Raw genomic sequence first — 20,134 nt, forward strand, 5'->3', positions numbered from 1 at the left:
TAACAATGGTCTACAGGCATTTTGATCGATTTTATTGGTCATATTTATCAAGGTGTGTTTAACGTGGAAGTAAGTTTACATGCGAATATGAAAGCAGTATTAATTTGTGTCTGGAAATCGTTTTGCATACAAAATTGTATTTCATGTTATGTAATCATTTAAAAAAACATTAAATCAGTGTGTATCGAGTCAGGTACTGTGTAAATATATGCTCATAAAAAAAGTAGGGGATCTTCATTTTTTAAAATTTACGATTAAAAAAAGATTTATCGGAGTCAATCAATGTTGATATGACATTATTGAAAGTTTTGAGAGTGCATCATCATTTGCACTTCCTTATAACCATAGTTATTTGGAATGTAGTCGCTTTTGAACGATGTAATTGGCATTTTAAAACAAACGATTAGAAACAAATACTAACAAACGTGTGAAGCAAGATTAGTCGCAAAATTAATGTTCTAAGTGATGTCTCGACCGTCTTGAATAAAAAATGTCAAAATCAAGAATGGGACCCCATGCACGTGTATGGGGCTATACTGCGTTGTGCACGTGCATATCGTGCGTTTTGTTCAGGGGTGATAACAAAGGGAAATTGAGGTGCGTTCATAAGATGTCTGTCTTTGAAAAGTTTGTTAACGTTTACACTTCCTATCCAAACTTAAAGTTCTGTATCCCCTACTTTTTTAACCCACACCGAACATCAACAACAGCCATGTGACGTTTATTAGTCACAGACTCAACAGTTACCTCCCCTTGAAGCGAGCACACGCATACAGAAGTTAACAGAAGAACGTGTAACACACGAGAGAGAGCACGGTTTGGTAAGGATGGCGTTGAGTGATGCTGGACCCAGTGTTGTTATTGTCGGCGGGGGAATCGCTGGCTTGACAGCAGCCTCACATCTCATAAACAACGGACTGACAAACGTGACATTGCTGGAAGCACAAGACAGACTGGGAGGCCGGATTTACACTGTGAAGTTTGGTAAGATATTGTCAAGTTTCGTTGATGCACATGCTTCTGTTTGAATTGATTTCCTACCATTGTCAAATATGAAGACTGGTTCCAAAACCTGTCCAATGATGTGACAATCAGCCAGATACTTTCATGCCGATGCATGATATTTAGTTAACACGTCTGTTTACAAAGCGATCGTTGTCCAGCGATCGGACCAAAGTGACAGGCTTCATTGACCTGATTATTCAGAACTTGTGCATCAGTTTGTCCAAGGATAATGAGTATTTGATTAAATCATTACTCCTAGATTATATAAATGACAATAAATACGTTTCACAGTACTATTAAGACTGGCATACAGTGGGTTATACTGACATTTTATCATAAGGGCGGCATTACTGTTATATGTTTTTTTATTCAGTAGACTGGAGCAAGGCTAACTTATGAATACTGGAGACACACCTGCCATTGTGTAACGATTGTGCAATACCCTCACTATTGCTAACTGTTGGGATACTAAGAACAGGTTTAAACTTTGAATGAAGTGAGTGTAAAGGTCTAAGAGAGCAATGAGAAAGTTAGATTCAAGTCACTTACACACCTAAAGTAATCCAATATAATTAAATTAAATTGAAATGATTTAACCTCCCCAGAGAATTGCACCATAGCTGAAAAGCTAGCTGTCGTAAATATTTCAAACCACTGCCAAAGTAAATAGGAAAAACACAGCAACTCTGCTGAATTTTATCATAATTTCTGCCTACAAAATAAAAAAGTTGTTTAACAAGCCATCATTGTTTTATTAGCAATATCACGATTTGTTACAAGAGTGTAGTGACAGTTCAGGTAGCACAAAGGTAAGCCATGTGTGATAAATTTCATCAGTAGGGAATGGTGTAAAAATCGTCACACTGTCATTCTGAATTGGATGTGGACACACTACTGTCAGTCATCAGAGTGCACTGACAGGGCTGATAGTTACCTGATGTAAACCGCATTGAAGCCAGTTCTGATCAATGCTCCACAGAATTTACAACTTTCTAAAATGATTTTTGCCATGTGTTTTGTGAAATCTTAGTCATTGATTTGCAGATGAGATTTTGAATTGTTCTGTTATTCCAGGAAGTGTCAGAATTGATGATACCACAGGTCAGTTCAATAGGGTGCAAATCACAGTGATAGGGAGGCATGCAAAAGACAACATGACCGTGTGATTTCAGATACTTGTCAGTTTTATAGACATGTGCTCTTTTTGTTGATTTCATGATTTCATAAAGTGTTCAATTTGCCGTTATTGGTGGAAAAGGTATATTATGGCTCCCTTCCTTGAATTTGAAGTTACGTTTTTTGTATATGGATCCAAGACAGTATGACATAGAACATTATCCATGACAATTAAGCTCTTTGATTGCCGATACCAGTTATTTTTGAACCCATTCCATAAAAAATGTCCATTCATGTTGGTGTGATAATCTGTTGTCTTTGGCTTTAAAGAACACCGAGATAAAAATCCCATAGATCTACAACCTGCATGAAGCACAATGAGATCTTCTCCTTTGCCTAAAGACAGTCTCCTGGAACATGCCTCCTCAGTGCTTGCAGCCCATTTTATCTAACCTCATGTAAGAATGTCGAGTTTTGATTGGTCCACGTGACTTTGATAAAATACCATGTACATCCATCAAGATCTGAGAGCGGGAGTATAAAAGTCGTGTACTCCCGCTACGAAAGTCACATCACCCCACTGCGCCTCGATGACAACGTGAAGTGAGAAAGCGTGCATCGACAAGCCTTAAGTAACGTGCAGTGCATTGAGGTCAAACAGTGGCATCTCACGTATATAATCACAAGTCGATTCGATGCGTGTTGTTTTGTTTTGATTTAGTGAAAACATTCAGCTAGATAAATGCGTTATCACATCGTGTCTCAGGAAATACAGGGTTTAATCAGTCCCTCGACACGATGTGATAACTTATAGTGTTTCTGCTGTGTGGCTTGTATTCACTAGAGGCTCATTAGAATAAACAGGCTCAAATACCTGTTTTGACTTATAATTAATTATTTCTCATTTGCACAATATCTGATCTTTCACAAAGGACATGCTTCACTTCCCCACCAATTCTGGTGCCCCAAAATCCAAAACAGTTTCAAAAGGTGGTACTCATTTATTGCGAGGGAATGTTGTGTTGAAATGGTTTTTTTAGCAATATGTGTAGGGATAAGTGTCTATTTTGCTACATATATACCTTGGATTATGTCCTTGACACTCCTGGGTGCTATCGTTTGAAGATAGAGTTTGTCATTGTTTTAGTAATGTTTTCACATGCTGCTCTGGAACCCCAACAACGAGCACTTATGGTGCATTCCAGTCAGAAATCAGCAATTAATATGTACTGACCATTTTGGCAGGAGTATTCTTTATTCAAACAGACCTATGAAGGTCCCGGAGTAAAACAGGACTTCAGCAACCCATGCTTGCCAGAAATGGCTGAGTGCGGCATAACACTAAACTAACTCACTCACTCACTCACTCACTCACTCACTCACTCACTCACTCACTCACTCACTCACTCACTCACTCACTCACTCAGTTTTTCAAACAGTTGAGTATTAATATCAGAGATAATTAAGCTAGTGACTAGTGGCTAGCAAGGTCTACTAATATACTGCTAGATTTTAAAACATAAATGCCTTCAATTCCCCTTTTGTAATTTATTCTCCTACACGGTTTTACCTCGACTCAAAGTAGGTGTCTCAGTCCCTGAACCACATTATTTTCTGTACTTCCAAGCCTTCTCTGCATGCTAAAGCCTTAAAGATCACATATACTCTAGTAGGGTACAAATACAAAATCACTTACTGACATCGCTGTAAATGAAACCCCGCCATTAAAACTACTCATTTCAACCTTTAATTAACTTTATTCGATCTTTTTATCAACAGTGCACAATTCTCAGCCCCAAACGAAATTTCAACCAATCAGAGCAGTGCGTCTCCGTGACGTAATTGTAGGTATAGAAATGAGGGTCTGTGCAGTATTCATCTACATTTAAGGGGTTAAACTATTTCGTTTACAGGTTTGTACAAACCTGAAATCGCGAAAACTGTTGAGAAAAATAAAGCAATTTGTTCTCACAATCTACTATCATTTAGTTTTGTCTCCTGCTTTTGCCTACCCTTGTTTTTGTACGATTTTGTCAAAATCACTTTGTGTCGCTAGGTTGTAATCCGTGTTAGGTGGTATAAACCTACATGTTATTTGTCATCATTCACTTTATGCTCAGTCAATGAATGTCCAGATTGATCAAAGGATTAACCTATGACATGCTGATTCATTAATAACTTTTATGCGGATTTAAATGGGGGATTTGTTAAAAAGTAGTGTTTATGTATGTACATTTACTAATCTATTCTGAATACACTCTGTCGTGTCTGTGTCTATGTGAAAACAACACCCTTCTTTCAAAGGATTAACTGCCAATACATTGATTGATTTGTCATTATTGGCTAACTAAATTACTTTTCAAAAAGAATGACGCACATTATATGCTATCTTGGGTAACCAATGAAACTATACAGCAATGTGAAAAACCTGAAACGATATATCACGTTTTCGTATATTAGACTGTAAAAAAACTCATTGCTTGGGAAATCTGCAGATGAATTATATATGACTCGTTTTTGTGGATATTGATGGATACATTCCTCAAACAAGGTAATAGCCTGACATTGCTCTTATAACTTTAATTTTCATATTTGCATTTTGGTTTTTATTAAGTTGTCGTAGCTTTCAACAGAATCATTGTTTTCGTCGTGAAGTGTAATGATGCAGACGACATACACTAGGGCGTGCATTATGATTCATATAGGCAAACTATGAAATGTCTACATCTCACATTCCTGTTATACATTCGCAGATCGCTTCTTTTTATTAAGTTTCAAAATGCATACAAGTATGATTATAAAGTAATTAGGATTATGGGACCAATTCTAAAGATGTATATTGACAAGTGTCTACATACTGGTGATTGAACGTTACAAACCAAGTAAATTTAGCAAGTGAAGAAATTTATCGCGCAGTATTTTCACTTCGACCCCGACCTTGCTTAGGTTATGTTACAGGTTGTGTCATGCAAACTCTGTTTGGTAATGATTCAAATACATATTTATGTAGTTTTGATTTTCTAACTTCATGAAAACGAACCATAATCTCATTAATTCAAATGGATTTGACGTCACGATTATCAAAATTGGCAACACTCTGTCTTGGGATGAATGCTATTTAAGTTTGTTCTTACCAACTTACAAAAGCAAAATTACTTTCTACTGGTAGTAACACATGTATTTTATTGATGGACATTAGGATTTTGCATGACATTGCTTATAACATAACAATTTCACTCTTGGAAGCGAGGTGGAGGTCAATATAATATTATTTGCAATATTAATGTCACTTCGACCCCCACCTTGCTTCCATGGAAGAAGTTGTGTTACAAGTTGTGTCATGCTATCCTTTTGGCCAAGATTCAAATACACATTTAACTACTAGTAAATAGTAGTTTAGATTTTCTAACTTGATGAAAACAAACCATAATCTCAATAATTCTAACAGACTTATAGCCTGTGACGTCCCCATTTTCAAAAATGGCGGCGCCCTGTCTGAAGATAAATGCTATTTAAGTTTCTTTTCACTTACTTCCAAAATCAAAATTACTTTTCACTGGTAGTAAAATATGTATTTTATTGATGGACATTAGGATTTTTCGTGACATTGCTTATAAAATAACAAATTCACTCTTGGAAGCGGTCAATATACGGGGTCAATGTAATATTACTTACGATAATATTGTAACTTCGACCACAACCTCGTTTCTGAGAAAGAAAACGTTATATCCATGAAAAATCCTTTGTGTAGTAAGCAGTCCAATGTGTAGTAAGCAGTATTGATTTTATAAACACGATGAAAGTGAAACTTGAACTCCATTTTCTATCATGGAAGCATGGTAGGGGGCAAACCATCCGATTTAGTATATACCACAGGTTTCCACAATACTCACTTCGCACACACTAACAACCAATTTAAGCACAAACTATGGGGTCCGGTGGAAATCTGTCCATAGTGACACCATCACCCGACCCCAAGAAACAATTGATGGCAACACAACAATTTTGCATGTCTTTGGTGACTTCGAGAAATCAGCAAAATGACGAGCTCTCTACACATTTTCTATACATTTAACTGAAAATCGTTCCTTCTCTGATGTCACTGTACGGCTCTGGTGACAGAGTTACTTAACCTGTCTGCGGTTTCGTTTGCGGGCGAGAGAGAAGCAGATGGCTATTTAGCAACTTTTAAGCTCTTGGTATTAATTACTGTAACCACAATTTTTTTTTTTGTTTAAAAAAATGGTGTTCCATTTATGACCAACCAGAAGTCTTTCATATGCAGTGATAAAAAGAGTACCAAAAAATTGAGTTTAGTTGTTCTTTCAAGTCCAGGATTTCCTCATCCTGAGGTTCTGAATTGCTGGTCTCTGGGGGGCTCCTTTTCAATTTTATATGTGGGAGTGTGTTACTATAAAAATTATACATATATTCAGAGACTCTCAACTCATAAAAATGCGAGTCTCCGAGACCCTTATTCATGATAAGTATTAGTTTTAAGGGTCCTTGCAGTTAATATGAGGGTCTTTTGAAGTAACAGTTTAGAGAACTTATGTTTGATGATTTTCTTAGAGCCTGGAATAAATTCTTGATCATGTGGACTGATGGTTGAAATGATGAATTGTAACGTTTCTGAAAGAAACAACCAAACACTTACCAAAGTCATAGATGTGTTGTGGGTGCAATGAATAATATTCTATGTCCCTCTGGATGCAGTGAATTAATTTTCTGCATCCATTGTCTACATTTGTGTATAGTGGATGCACATTTGCACATTGCGTTAATGATATGCTTTACATTTTAAAATGGAAATAGTTTCATTTGCCTCTGCGATAGTTGTGGTGGTGTGTTTGCCTGATTGTTAGAGATCCTGCCCGTCGTAAAACCCATATCTGGTGTCTTTTGTCATGATATTGCTGGAATGTTGCCAAAAGTGGCATAAAACCAAACTCACTCACTCATTCAAACTTTTGAAGAATCCAGGTGAGCTGCAGAACTTTTGCAGTAAATGTTCCTGACGTCACCAATAATAGCATTGAGGCAGTCATGGAAACTTAATATAATACACGGGACTGTTTACAGGTTTATGAATTCATTAAATGCTTACCTTTTTAGTCATGATATTATGGAAAAATACTAAATGGAATTGGACCAAAGTTTCCAGTTCATGACAAAATATATCAAGTAAGTTTTAATCATCCATGTTGCTGATTAGTAACTTTGTTTTAAGTCAACGTGAGCATGTACAAAGTTACATGGGAACTGTGTCAATGGAAACGTTTGTTTATTTAATGAATTTGGGTGAAACACTGTTTTGTTTGTTGTCTAATACGGCCTAGAGGAATATTCCAGCAAATGACTGCAGTATTTGATCAGACTACTTACCTGACACATGTCATGTTATTCCAACTGCCAAGACGATGCTCATGTTGTTGACCACTGGTTTGTATGGTTTAGGCATGATTATTTACAGACCACCACTATATAGCTGGAATATTGCTGAGAGTGAATATAAACAACAATGAAACAAAAAATATCAGACGATAATCCAGTGATTCTCATTGATAACTACAGTTCAAGTCAAGTGGCCATATTAAAACCCTTTAAAACAATGTGATTGGGACTGCATGAAAGAAGTAAGTAAGTTTTAATTAGGAGATAAACATCATGTGTTGGCCAATTTCCGGGTGTTATTGAGTATTTGAAGCACGGGAATGCATTTGGAACCGACGGCATCATCAAATGAAATATTCCCGTGATTCAACACATGATGTTTATCGACATTGTAAACCAAAGGGGTTTTACTGTCTGCACTCGTTTACATCGAATACGGACACAGCAGTGAAGTGTCATCAGCTGGCCGTTTCAGCTGGTTCTCATGGTAGCGTCTGGAGTTGTTCATTTGTGACGTCATTCTAACTTTACGTCACAATATGATTTGAATGACGTCACTACTGTTGATGACACAACAAAACAATTGTTTACGTGTCAATACGCGGTGAATAGTCTTTCAGTTTCCGGGAATCTAATACCATTTAATCATGTTTTTCAACCAGTCAGATTACAGAACACAGTAACTTTTGGTTTACAATTATTGTTGAGTGGGGAAACTCTTGTTTAATAATAGAACATCATCATAAACATCATGAAATATTTCCCTCATTCACTGACGGAAAGAGTACCGCGTAAGTTTACACTTATCTGAAGGGTACACAGAGTCTGTATTCTAGACATCCCGAATCCTGGATGGGACTCCACCCAACAAAAGTACTAGAACGTACTTTACAGAGAAAGTGTAATCCCAAATATAACATATGTTGCACTCATAATTGTAAATGGAATATTGTATTTCATGAGATGATTCACACCATGAAGTCCCAGCTGTCTAGCTGAATCTACAACAAAACTGCATATTGTTCAAAGGGAGCATGATGTTACTCTAGTCTAAATACAGATTGAGCGATGCTGTTTAGTTTTGCATCTGTGAAAAACATGGCACCATCACTTGATTCATCATGAAGTTATTTAGTGAACTATGCGCATCAATATTAACAGCAGTATCATGGATCACTTTTTTTAAGAAATAGACCTAGTTTTACCCCATGTATCATGTAATATACATCTTCCGGGAACTATGTCTGGGGTGGATGGGTACCCCAAAAGTTGAAGTGTTCGCTCATCCAGCAAAAGGCCCTGGTTCATTTCTCCAATACGTGAAACCTTTTTCTGTGTCCCCTGTCATGATGTTGGAATAATGCAAAAAGCAGTTTAGAACCATACTTACTATGATGACATAGTGACAGACAGAACAAACTATTTGCTTGTCCCAGTCATTGTATGTTTGTTTTAGTTGAAGACTCGTGAAGGTCAGGAGTAGGATAGGCCTACCATAAAAGGCTTGCCATAGAAGGTGACTGCTTGTCGTAAGAGGTGACTAATGGGATCGGGTGGTCAGATTCACTGACTTGGTTGACACGTGTCGTCAGTTCCCAGTTGTGCAGATAGATGCTCATGTTGTTGATCACTGGATTGTCTGGTCCGGACTCGATTATTTACAGACAGCCGCCATATAGCTGGAATAATGCTGATTGCAGCGTGAAACTATACTCACTCACTCACTCACTCACTCACTGTTTTAGTTGAAATGCATATGATGATCTGCGGTGATATAAACTAAAACTAGTGCCCCTTTCAGTTCATTAGAATGTTATTAAAAGGTTAATTTCATCTAGTCTCTCGGTCAGTATCATAAATGGTTGTAGTTGAACATGTAGCAGTTTTAATATTCTTTAGTATAGAGATGTACTGTGTTGCGTGTATGTAAGATAACAGACACCATCTATTTATGCAGCAGCTGGCTTTGTAGTTCTTGTCAGAAGTAATCCCATCCTAATGACAATTTGATTTCTTGTTTTATGGATGTTTTTCCCCAGAAATCCTAATGGTAGAAGGAATGGTATTTCTAAATCACTAGTCAAAACAAAAACCCACATGGGTTTCCATATTAAGTCATTTTTTTTCAATATCAACTAAAAATATGTGGAGTGAATTTAGGGTTCACTCAGATTGGATGAGTACTTCCCTCATATCACATTAATATTTTTTATTTTTTTTAATGGGAAATTTTTTTTCGCATTCTTGAAAATATAGACCAGTGTATCCATAAACCAAGAAATAAAATTGGTTAGGCCTTAGTAAAATCTGCCACTGTGGACCCAGCCTACTCAGACAGCTTATGACCATTCACATTTTCTGTGCCAAGGTGAGAGTGTCCTTGATCTTGGTGCTCAGTGGATCCATGGTTTGAAGGGAAACTGTGTCTATGAGCTGGCTAAGAAGCATGACCTTGTTGCTATGGAAGAGGACCAAGCAGAAAGCAGCACCAGGAGCAGACTGTTTGAGGTTGATGGCTACTTGTTCCTTACATCCAAGGGTGAGGAAGTGGACAAGAAGATTGTCAAGAAAATGGTAAGGATCTGGGATGAAATCTATCATGAGGCAGACGAATTCTTCAGCACAGATGATGAAAGTGACAGCGACAGCAGCAGTGACAGCGACAGCAGCAGTGAGGAGGAATGTGGTGGCACTGTGAAAATAAAGCCACGCTTTAGAGCCAGGGATTTATTTCCTTGTGGGCAGACGCCAAAATCATTTGGAGAATATTTTGATAGGTGCTTTCAGCATTGCATGATGAGTAACAAAGGTGATTCAGAAGATGAAAGAAACTTACAAAAGGCCTTTGCAGAATGGCAAAAGCAATTTGAAAATACTGACAATGCATGTTCTTCCCTAAATGAGTTGAATTTAGGAGCATGGGGTAAATATTTTGACTGTGATGGGGATCAGGAGACTGAGTTCAAGAATGGCTTCCAAACTGTCCTTGATATTATTACTGAGAATATTCCATCCAAATCCATTCACTTATCAAAACCAGTGAAGACTGTTCATTGGCAGACATCGAAAGAAAAAATCCATACTGCTGGGTCCAATGACATGTCAGTCGTGGAATGTGAAGATGGCACAATTTTCAAGGCAGACTATGTCATCATCACGCCATCTGTTGGTGTTCTGAAAGAAAGGGAGGCAACTCTGTTTGACCCTCCTTTGCCAGATGACAAAAAGCATGTGGTGAAGAACATGGGATATGGAACAGTGAATAAGATCTTCCTTGAATGGGAGACCAGATTCTGGGATGAGAACTGTTATGGTTTCCAGTTTCTGTGGTTGGACAATGTTCCAGTGAAGAGTGCAAAGTCTGAATTAAGAACTGAGGTAACTTGTTATTGATAGCAGTAAGTTGAACGAAGCAAAATGTCAATGCACTGACTTTCAGGAAACCCAGGATGTCTTGCAGAAAATTAATTTATTTGCTGAAAGTGAAACATCAGCAGAAAATATTTATTTATATTTTGGCTGTAGTAAAAGCAATGATTATCTTGTTCCTTTTCATGCCATATATGTTTGCAAATTATGATATTTTTGGGGAGTTGTTTCACCCACAAAATTTCAACAATATATATATGATTCAACATTTTTTTCATCATAGTTTTATGATAAGGAAGACTGAGCCATGATTATCTTGTTCTTTTTCATTTCTTAATAGAATAACATATCTGTATGATTTCAAGAAATTTTATCGTTTGTGAATTTTTCCAACTATTTACTGCAGTCTGGCGAAACATGGTACAATAACATGCAGGGATTTGACTGTGTCATCAACCAGCCGACGGTGCTGGAGGTGTTTGTGAGTGGAGAGAAAGCCAAGATCATGGAGGCAGTGGACGACCAGGAGGTAATGGACGTCTGCGTGGAACTATTGTCCATCTTCACCAAGCAGGATGTACCATCGCCCAAACACATTCTCAGGTATTCTTTGAGTCCCAGAGGAAGGGGAGGCTGTTAGTGAAAGCCCAGTAGTTCAAGCGTTTGCTCGTCTCATCAAAGACCTAGGTTTGATTCACTTCATGGGTACAAAGTGTGAAGCCCAATTCTGGTGTCCCTGCTGTGATATTTGGTGGAATATTGTGAAAAGCTGCTTAAAACTAACCTAACTCAATTATTCACTGCTGCAAAGGCATGGGTATTCAGTAGAGCACCTGTTCTAACAGACCGTTCATAATATATGGCTAGTTAGGGGTGATGATGATTTTAACTCCCCACTATGATTTATGTGAAAAATAAGTTACACCCCCCCACATACACCCCACACCCCATCCCCATGTCATGTACAAATCAATGACAATGACATCCTCAATGTACCCTGTGTTAATGCTGTTTTGTTCAAAGGTACCCAGTATCAATGTTGCTCTTTTCTAATGTAATCTGTGATACTCTGTTCTAAGGGACCCTTTGTTAATGCTGTATTATTCTAGGGAACCCTGTGTCAATGCTACTCTATTCTAATGTACCCAGTGTTAATGCTGTTCTATTCTAAAGTACCCAGAGGCAATGCAGCTCTATTCAAATTTATCCAGTGTCAACGCTGTTCTAATGTACCTGGTGTTAATGGTGCTCTATTCTAAAGTACCCTGTGTCAATAGTGCTCTATTCTAAATTACCCCGTGTTAATGCTGTTCTATTTTAAAGTATCTTTTGTTGATGCTGCTGCTCTATTCTTAAGTGCCCTGTGATAATGCTGTTTTATTCTTATGTACTCTGTGTTAATGCTGCTCTATTCTAAAGTGCCCTGTGTGAATGCTGCTCTATTTTCATATTCTAAAGTGCCCTGTGTGAATGCTGCTCTATTTTCATAATCTAAAGTACCCTGTGTTAATGCTGCTCTATTCTGAAGTACCCTGTGTTAATGCTGCTCTATTTTCATAATCTAAAGTACCCTGTGTTAATGCTGCTCTATTCTAAAGTGCCCTGTGTGAATGCTGCTCTATTTTCATAATCTAAAGTACCCTGTGTTAATGCTGCTCTATTCTGAAGTACCCTGTGTTAATGCTGCTCTATTGTAAAGAACTATGTGTTAATGCTGTTCTGTTCTAATGCAGTTTGTGTTAATGAGGCCTTCTTCATGGTACAGACCTGACACATTCCTCCTTTTTCATCCAGGACATTCTGGCACACTAACCCCTTCTTCAGAGGTTCCTACAGTGTCATCACCACTGATCTCTCAGTAACAGACCATGACATTCTGAGGAAACCGTTGCCATCTAGAGAAGTAAGTCATCTAGAGACTAAGTAATGAATTCAACTTAGCAATGTATTCAAGACATAGGTATGTCTATGAGGGTAGAAATAATGGTCACGACCGACAGGTACTTTGAGTTATGCAAAATATTTGAGATGTTGGCATTTGACTCATTGGGATTTGATAGTACTTCCCATGGGCGCACAGTGACCCATTTGTCTGACCAAACAGTTGAAACTTTGATAGGGGGTTAAACAAATCTGGAAGTCTCCATACAAAATATCAGGCCAAAGTATGCAGTTGTTTGTCCCTAAGCCATTGCAGCTAGCCATGTAGTGTTTCTCCCCTAGAAGTCTACGAGAGTGGGTTCAGGTCCAAGATTCCCTATGATTGTATCTGTTATATTTATTTGTCAACACAGTGTCAATGCCTGTGAGTTTTAAGTATCAATGGTGTGCGTTCTTTCATGACTTCTCTCCACTGTAATTGACCTGTGAAGGTCCGGGTTAGAATATTCACCTTCTGTAACTCATGCTTGTTGTAAGAGGCGACACAGAGGATCGGGTTGACGTGATCACTGATTTTGTTGATACTTGTCACCGGTTCCTAATCAATACTCATGTCTTTGATCACTGGATCACTTTACAGACAACTGCCATATAGCTGATATGTATGGCTTAGAGTAGCGAAAAACTCACCTTTTCATCCATGTTGTGGCCTGTGAAGGTCTGGGGTAGAATAGGCTTTCATCAACAGTGTTCATGGCAGGTTTTGTACGAGTGCATGCAGAAATCAAATTATAAATATGCAGTCCCAATCTTTTGCACAGGAAATTTTCATTAAAATCCTGAATCATGTTAAAATGTATTGTTTGTCTATATGTTGCAGTTTTAAGGTACGTTTTAAAATTATGTAGATCAGAATCTGTGCGTGTAAAACACACACGGAAAATATGTTTTTGTATGGTTCTGTTATATTTTTTTGCGTGAAAAATGTATGTTTCTACATTAACGTGAACAGTGAGCAACCCATGCTTGCCATTGTCGTAAGAGGCGACTAACGGGATTGGGTGGTCAAGCTCGCAGATTTGGTTGACATATGTCATTGGTTCCCAGTTGTGCAGATTGGTGCTCATGCTGTTGATCACTGGATTGTCTGGTCCAGACTTGATTATTTGCAGACAGCCGCCATACAGCTGGAATATTGCTGAATGCGGGTAAAACTAAACTCACTCACTCACCCATGATGTAATAGACATAATGTTTAAGTAACTTCTTTAAGTGGAACAAGGTTTTTGGATTGACAGTGTCTTTATCACAATAGATGTGGTGCATCTTTGCATGATCTGCCACACAAGTAATCAGCATTTGTGTCTACCAGTGTCTTCCTATTCTCCTAACTGGAAATCTCTGTAAACATTTGCTTAGACAAGGGCGGTAGGTCTTTTGTAAAATTTTTGATAGAAAAAAGTGACAAAGGAGGAACACATTTTTATCTTTTTCTCTCAGAAATACAGTTTGGGAACTTTAGCGTGTGTTAATGAGTTGTAGGTTCAGTCACACTTGTTATAATGGACAAATGGATGATCTGGACACGTCAAAATTATTTTGGTAAATTGCAATGAAAGATTGCTACACGCACAAATGAAAGTGACACACCGATGTCCAAGAAACTTTTCACTTTTTATCCTCCTGGCATGTATTCCTTGGGGATATAGTAGATGCCTCGTCTGTCCATCCATCCATCTGTCCGTCCGTAATCATTTTGTTTCCGGAGCATAACTCACAAACTGTTCAATATTTTTAGACCAAACTTGATAGATGTAGTAATCTCAGCCAATGGTTGTACCGTTTGCTATATACAAATTTTTGGCATTTATTTTTTTTTTTTGTTTTTCCATGGAACATTTTGATTTTAGTCTTATGGTAGGGTGGGCTTCGTTTCCGGAGCAGAACTCAAAAACTGTACAATATTTTTCAGCAAAACTTGGTAGATATATCAGTCAGAACCTAAAGTGGTGCCTTTTGCTATTTACAGGTTTTTGTAATTTCTTATTTTCTTGGTTTCCATGGAAACATTTCAGACTTAGTCTCAAAATGGATTGCTTTAGTCTCAAAATGGAATGCTAGGCTTCGTTCCCAGAGCACAACTCGAAAACCATTTCATATCTTTCAACAGATCTTGGCAGATATATGAGACAGATCTTGAAATTATGACTTTGCTGATTTCAGATATATGGCATTTACAATTTTCATGAATTCCATGGAAACAATTCAAACTTAGTCTAAAAAAAAACAATAAGTAACTGTCAGATGGTTTGTCCTTTCAAACATGTGGGGGCCGAGGGGGGATATGTCATCTTCTGATGACTCTTGTTTTAATGGCTGACTTAAATGGGTGTTCTATGGGCATCCCCTACGCAATGTCATTGTCAGTGATGACCTGGAATGCTGCTCAGAGTTTAGCTGATCGGTATGTGTGGTTCATAGGTCATTGTTTCTGGGATTCACTGACATAGGTGGAATATGGCAGACTCACTCACTCACTCACTCACTCACTCTTGTTTTATCTCCCTCATTCCTTCATTCACCCACTCATCCAGTCACTCAACAACTCACCCACTCTCTTTCTTTATCTCACTCAAACACTCACTCACTCACTCACTGTCTTGCTTTATCTCACTCGCTCACTCATCCAAGCCACCACCCACTTACTCACTCACAAATTTGTTTTATCTCATGTATTCACTCATTTGCTTCATTCTCTTGCTTTATCTCACCCACTCATTCACTCACTCACTGAGACTTACCCAACCACGTATGTTGTACAGGACCCAGTGTTGTTGTTTGCTGGGGAGGCATGCAGCAAACATCACTTCACAGCTACACATGGAGCCATGGAATCTGGGAAGAAGGCAGTGAAGATCATCTTGAAGGATCTGAAGAGGTGTCAGAAGGCAGGGGATAAGAAATGAACTGTTCATTGTTTAACCTCCAAGGTGCTGAGTTATTTTTTTACTCAAATTTTCATATATACGAGAAAAGTAATCAAACAAACCCTCACATAGTATTGGATCTACCTCCAACTATAAAATTATGTTGATTGTTAATTCTCCTATTTGATGAAGTAGATTTAATTGAACATATTAACCAGGTAGGAAAAATGACACTGCTAAGTTTTGTCTGACTTTTGGAATGTGTTAATAAATAGCAGATATCCCAGCTGTTTATCATACATCTATCCTGGGCCACCATTTTAAATGAAATTATATTGTGCAAAACGATTCAGGTAAATCATTAAAAGTCAGTGATTTAAGAGCAGATGGCAAATCATTAGACATCACTATTTTGTTGTTAAGTTGACATGTGATACCAGTGCAATAAAGTAAGACAAGTTGTTATAAAATGTTAAACATGTTATTAAACAAGTAACCAAACTTAGTTTACTTCGAAATCTGACATTGTTGTTAACTGACCTGTTATATGAAGTTAAAGAACTGATTATTACTCACCAATGAAACTCATGTTGTACATGTTGCATGTATTCATTGTTGTTAACTGACCTGTTATATGAAGTTAAAGAACTGATTATTACTCACCAATGAAACTCATGTTGTACATGTTGCATGTATTCATTGTTGTTAACTGACCTGTTATATGAAGTTAAAGAACTGATTATTACTCACCAATGAAACTCATGTTGTACATGTTGCATGTATTCATTGTTGTTAACTGACCTGTTATATGAAGTTAAAGAACTGATTATTACTCACCAATGAAACTCATGTTGTACATGTTGCATGTATTCATTGTTGTTAACTGACCTGTTATATGAAGTTAAAGAACTGATTATTACTCACCAATGAAACTCATGTTGTACATGTTGCATGTATTCATTGTTGTTAACTGACCTGTTATATGAAGTTAAAGAACTGATTATTACTCACCAATGAAACTCATGTTGTACATGTTGCATGTATTCATTGTTGTTAACTGACCTGTTATATGAAGTTAAAGAACTGATTATTACTCACCAATGAAACTCATGTTGTACATGTTGCATGTATTCATTGTTGTTAACTGACCTGTTATATGAAGTTAAAGAACTGATTATTACTCACCAATGAAACTCATGTTGTACATGTTGCATGTATTCATTGTTGTTAACTGACCTGTTATAAGAAGTTAAAGAACTGATTATTACTCACCAAAGAAACTCATGTTGTACATGTTGCATGTATTCACTTTTTATGCCCCTGCCATATAAGGAAGAGGGCCTATAGGGTTGCCCTCTGTGTTCACCCGTCTGTCCGTACACAACATTGAATGTACTTTATCCACTTCTCAAAAAAAATAAAAAGGAAATGCTCTTTAGAATTCAGCGAAGTAATAGATGGGCTTTCTTAGGACTCTAATGTTGTGCATCTCTTATTTTATTGTTTTGTTTTTTTAGTTTTAAGACATTTGAACTTGAACTGAATTATTCTGTTATGATAGTGTATTAGGGATGAAGTCAATCATCTTCTCCAGAAAAACTGCTCAACAGAATTGAATGAATTTCTATGTGTCTTTTGAATGGACTCTAAAGGTGTGTATTTCATTATTTGTTTGATGAAATTTCTTAATTTTGTCACTTTTATATATGTTTGAACTTAGTTGAATTTGTTCTATTTAGCCTGTTTGTTCCATCCAACAGGAGGTGTATGTTATCCACTTCTCCTCCAAAACAAGTTTATGGAATTCATTTAGATTACACTTGTGATTTATGTTCCAAAACATTCCAAATGATAATGGCGTAACCAGCCACGTTACAGAATGATCAAAGTTGATTTGATGAAAACCAAATATCAGTAGTTTACTTTAAATAAATTATATTCTCTCAGTAAATATCTGATATTTGTATTTCAAAACATACACTAAATAATCATGTTAGGGGAGATTTCATAACTTGTAAAATCAGCAACGTCAGCAATCAGTGACATTTATGATGTGTGTTAAAGTTTATTTAACTTCAAAGGGATTTTTGAGGAAGATGGTTATGTGTTTCCTTCTGTCTTCAAGGTGTTAAGTATGTTATGTGAATTATGTTTAAATGTTTAACTAGTTTGAACTGAATCTTGTTTGACAATCAAGTTAAGTATGAGTTTTGTGAATTGTTTGTTAGTGTTTGACTAAGGTAAACTGAATCTTGTTTGACAATCAAAGCTAAATGGAAGTATTAGTGAATTATTTTGTTAGTGTTTGACTAGGGTAACCTGAATCTTGTCATTTGTAATTCAGGTGAACATATAACTCAAGTGTTCTGAACAGAGGTCAACTTGCACAAAGTGAGGCATGGTCTTAATTCAACATAGCAAGGGAGGTCACCCATACTGAATGCCTCAGCAATCAGCTCAATGTAGATTATCGTGGGAAATATTTGCTATTGTTTGGTAATAGTGATAGTTAGAGTATACAGTGCTCATATCTAGGAACATTGCATGCTCTTGGCTGTACGTACATTACTATCCCCGGTCATAGGACACTGTCATACTTTCTGATACTTTTTTGACTCCTTGGGGATCATACAGCCATGCTGCCTGTTAGGTGCTTGCTACGAACTATACATTCACATTGCCAGCACATTCCTACAGGTACCCATTTTACAGTAAGGTGACCTGAGACAATGTGGTATCTTGTTCTAAGTGTCTTGTTTAAGGATACTTCGATCAGTCCACAAAAACTGCTCAACAGAATTGAATGAACTTCTGTGTGTCTTTTGAATGGACTCTAAGGATGTGCATTTCATTATTTTTTTCATGAAATTTCTTAATTTTGTCACTTTATAGATGTTTGAACTCAGTTGAATTTGTTCTATTTAGCCTGTTTGTTCCATCCAACAGGGGTGTATGTTATCCACTTCTCCTCAAAAACTATTTTACGGAATTCATTTAGATTACACATGTGCTTTATATTCCAAAACATTCCAAAGGATACTTCGAAAATGTTACCACCCTGGGACCCGAACCCGGGTGCCTCAACTAGGGATCAAACTCATGATATACAGATGCCATACCACTGCACTATTGTGCTCCATTTTGTGGCCAATGGCTTTGTATGTTGATTTGTAAAAGACTTATAGGTTATTCTTTGACTGAGATAAGGGGATAAAATGCACTGTTCACATGCACAATATTTGCAGGTGCTTTTCAGCTATTTGATATTTGATCCTCATGTAATTCATCTGCATAAGGTTTGCAGTTGGTTCCCCCAAGCTAGTGGAGAAATCAATCTTGATGTAACCATGTGTGTATCCTGAGGGAAACAAATAAGGGATCACATGAAGGCATGAGTATTCCTTTATTTTTTTACAAGTTTCTTCTCAAGCTGTGCGATACAAAGCTTTTATGAAGACCTGGAAAAAAAAAATAAAGGAACGCTATGTGATCCCTTATGTTTCAGTAATTATATATACATAACATATTGTCTATGGTGAGTCTAAACTTTTGAAAGGAAGCATGTTTTTGAACAAAGGGCATCTCAAACATCTAGAGTATGTATTAAAAAAACGAATCATACACAAGCCTAGAATGATTCCTTAGGTTATACTACACCAAATCAGAACCTTTTTCACCAAATGCTTTGCACTTCTTGGCCTGTCTGCAGTGCAGACAGAATCAGCTGAGAGCTATGATTGGATGATTTTGTGGTTAAATGGTTTTGGGGTTTTTTTTAATGAACATCCATCAAGTAATTAAAACTGACCATATTTTTCAATAATTCATGCTGTGCATATGTTACGTAGTGACTTCTGCTGAATGTGGTCACGGGTATTTTCCTCATTTTGTGATTTTCTGGTTTTTGTGTAACCTAGATTGCTCCTGCATAGGCCAGACATTATTCATTTTTCTTGGTTCCATCTAAATATATATGTTTTTTAGATACATGTATATATATTTGAAACAAGATTACTTTATACCTTTAAATATGCATAAGGAAGGACAGAAAGACATATATATATTTATATGTTTATATTTACTCAAATTTTTTGTGTGTGTTATATGATCTTCCATTTGGGCTTCTTTTCAAGTTTAGTATTTACTTTAGGCCAGACCAATTTTATTTCTTGTTTTACAGATTATTTTTGTTTTCAAGAAAAAGAAAAAAAAAAATTTCCCCTCTAAAAAAATAAAATTCTAGTGTTTTTACAGGCCAAAAATGTAAACTTAACAAGAAGATTTCTTTTAGATTGTTTTTACCCATATACACTTCATAATTTGCCAAAAGTAAAATACTTTTAGTATTTAGAAGGAATACTACTTTGACTTGATTTTATGCTTTTATTTTTTATCATTTCACTCCTGCATTTAAGGTTTTTTATGAGGACAAAAACCTGTAA

The 20,134-nt window shown here is 36.9% G+C and overlaps 1 protein-coding gene across 1 annotated transcript; it reads left to right on the forward strand.

The window, feature by feature from the left end:
* Positions 1–761: 761 nt before the first annotated feature.
* On the forward strand, positions 762–17,116 carry LOC137265724 (spermine oxidase-like). Its single transcript, XM_067801165.1, has 5 exons — positions 762–984; positions 9,884–10,893; positions 11,291–11,487; positions 12,679–12,787; positions 15,588–17,116. The coding sequence occupies exons 1-5, from the start codon at positions 828–830 to the stop codon at positions 15,729–15,731; spliced, it is 1,617 nt and encodes a 538-aa protein (XP_067657266.1). The 5' UTR covers positions 762–827; the 3' UTR covers positions 15,732–17,116.
* The last annotated feature ends 3,018 nt before the right edge of the window (positions 17,117–20,134 follow it).

The sequence above is a fragment of the Haliotis asinina genome, chromosome 15, assembly GCF_037392515.1.
Source record: "Haliotis asinina isolate JCU_RB_2024 chromosome 15, JCU_Hal_asi_v2, whole genome shotgun sequence".
Classification (NCBI taxonomy): Eukaryota; Metazoa; Mollusca; class Gastropoda; order Lepetellida; family Haliotidae; genus Haliotis; species Haliotis asinina.

Bases quoted from the DNA above. Each gene is read 5' to 3' on its own strand.
- LOC137265724 (XM_067801165.1), top strand. From the start codon at position 828: ATGGCGTTGAGTGATGCTGGACCCAGTGTTGTTATTGTCGGCGGGGGA. The intron at 10,894-11,290 runs GTAACTTGTTAT...TATTTACTGCAG, and splicing joins AGTCTGAATTAAGAACTGAG to TCTGGCGAAACATGGTACAA. The intron at 11,488-12,678 runs GTATTCTTTGAG...TTTTTCATCCAG, and splicing joins TCGCCCAAACACATTCTCAG to GACATTCTGGCACACTAACC.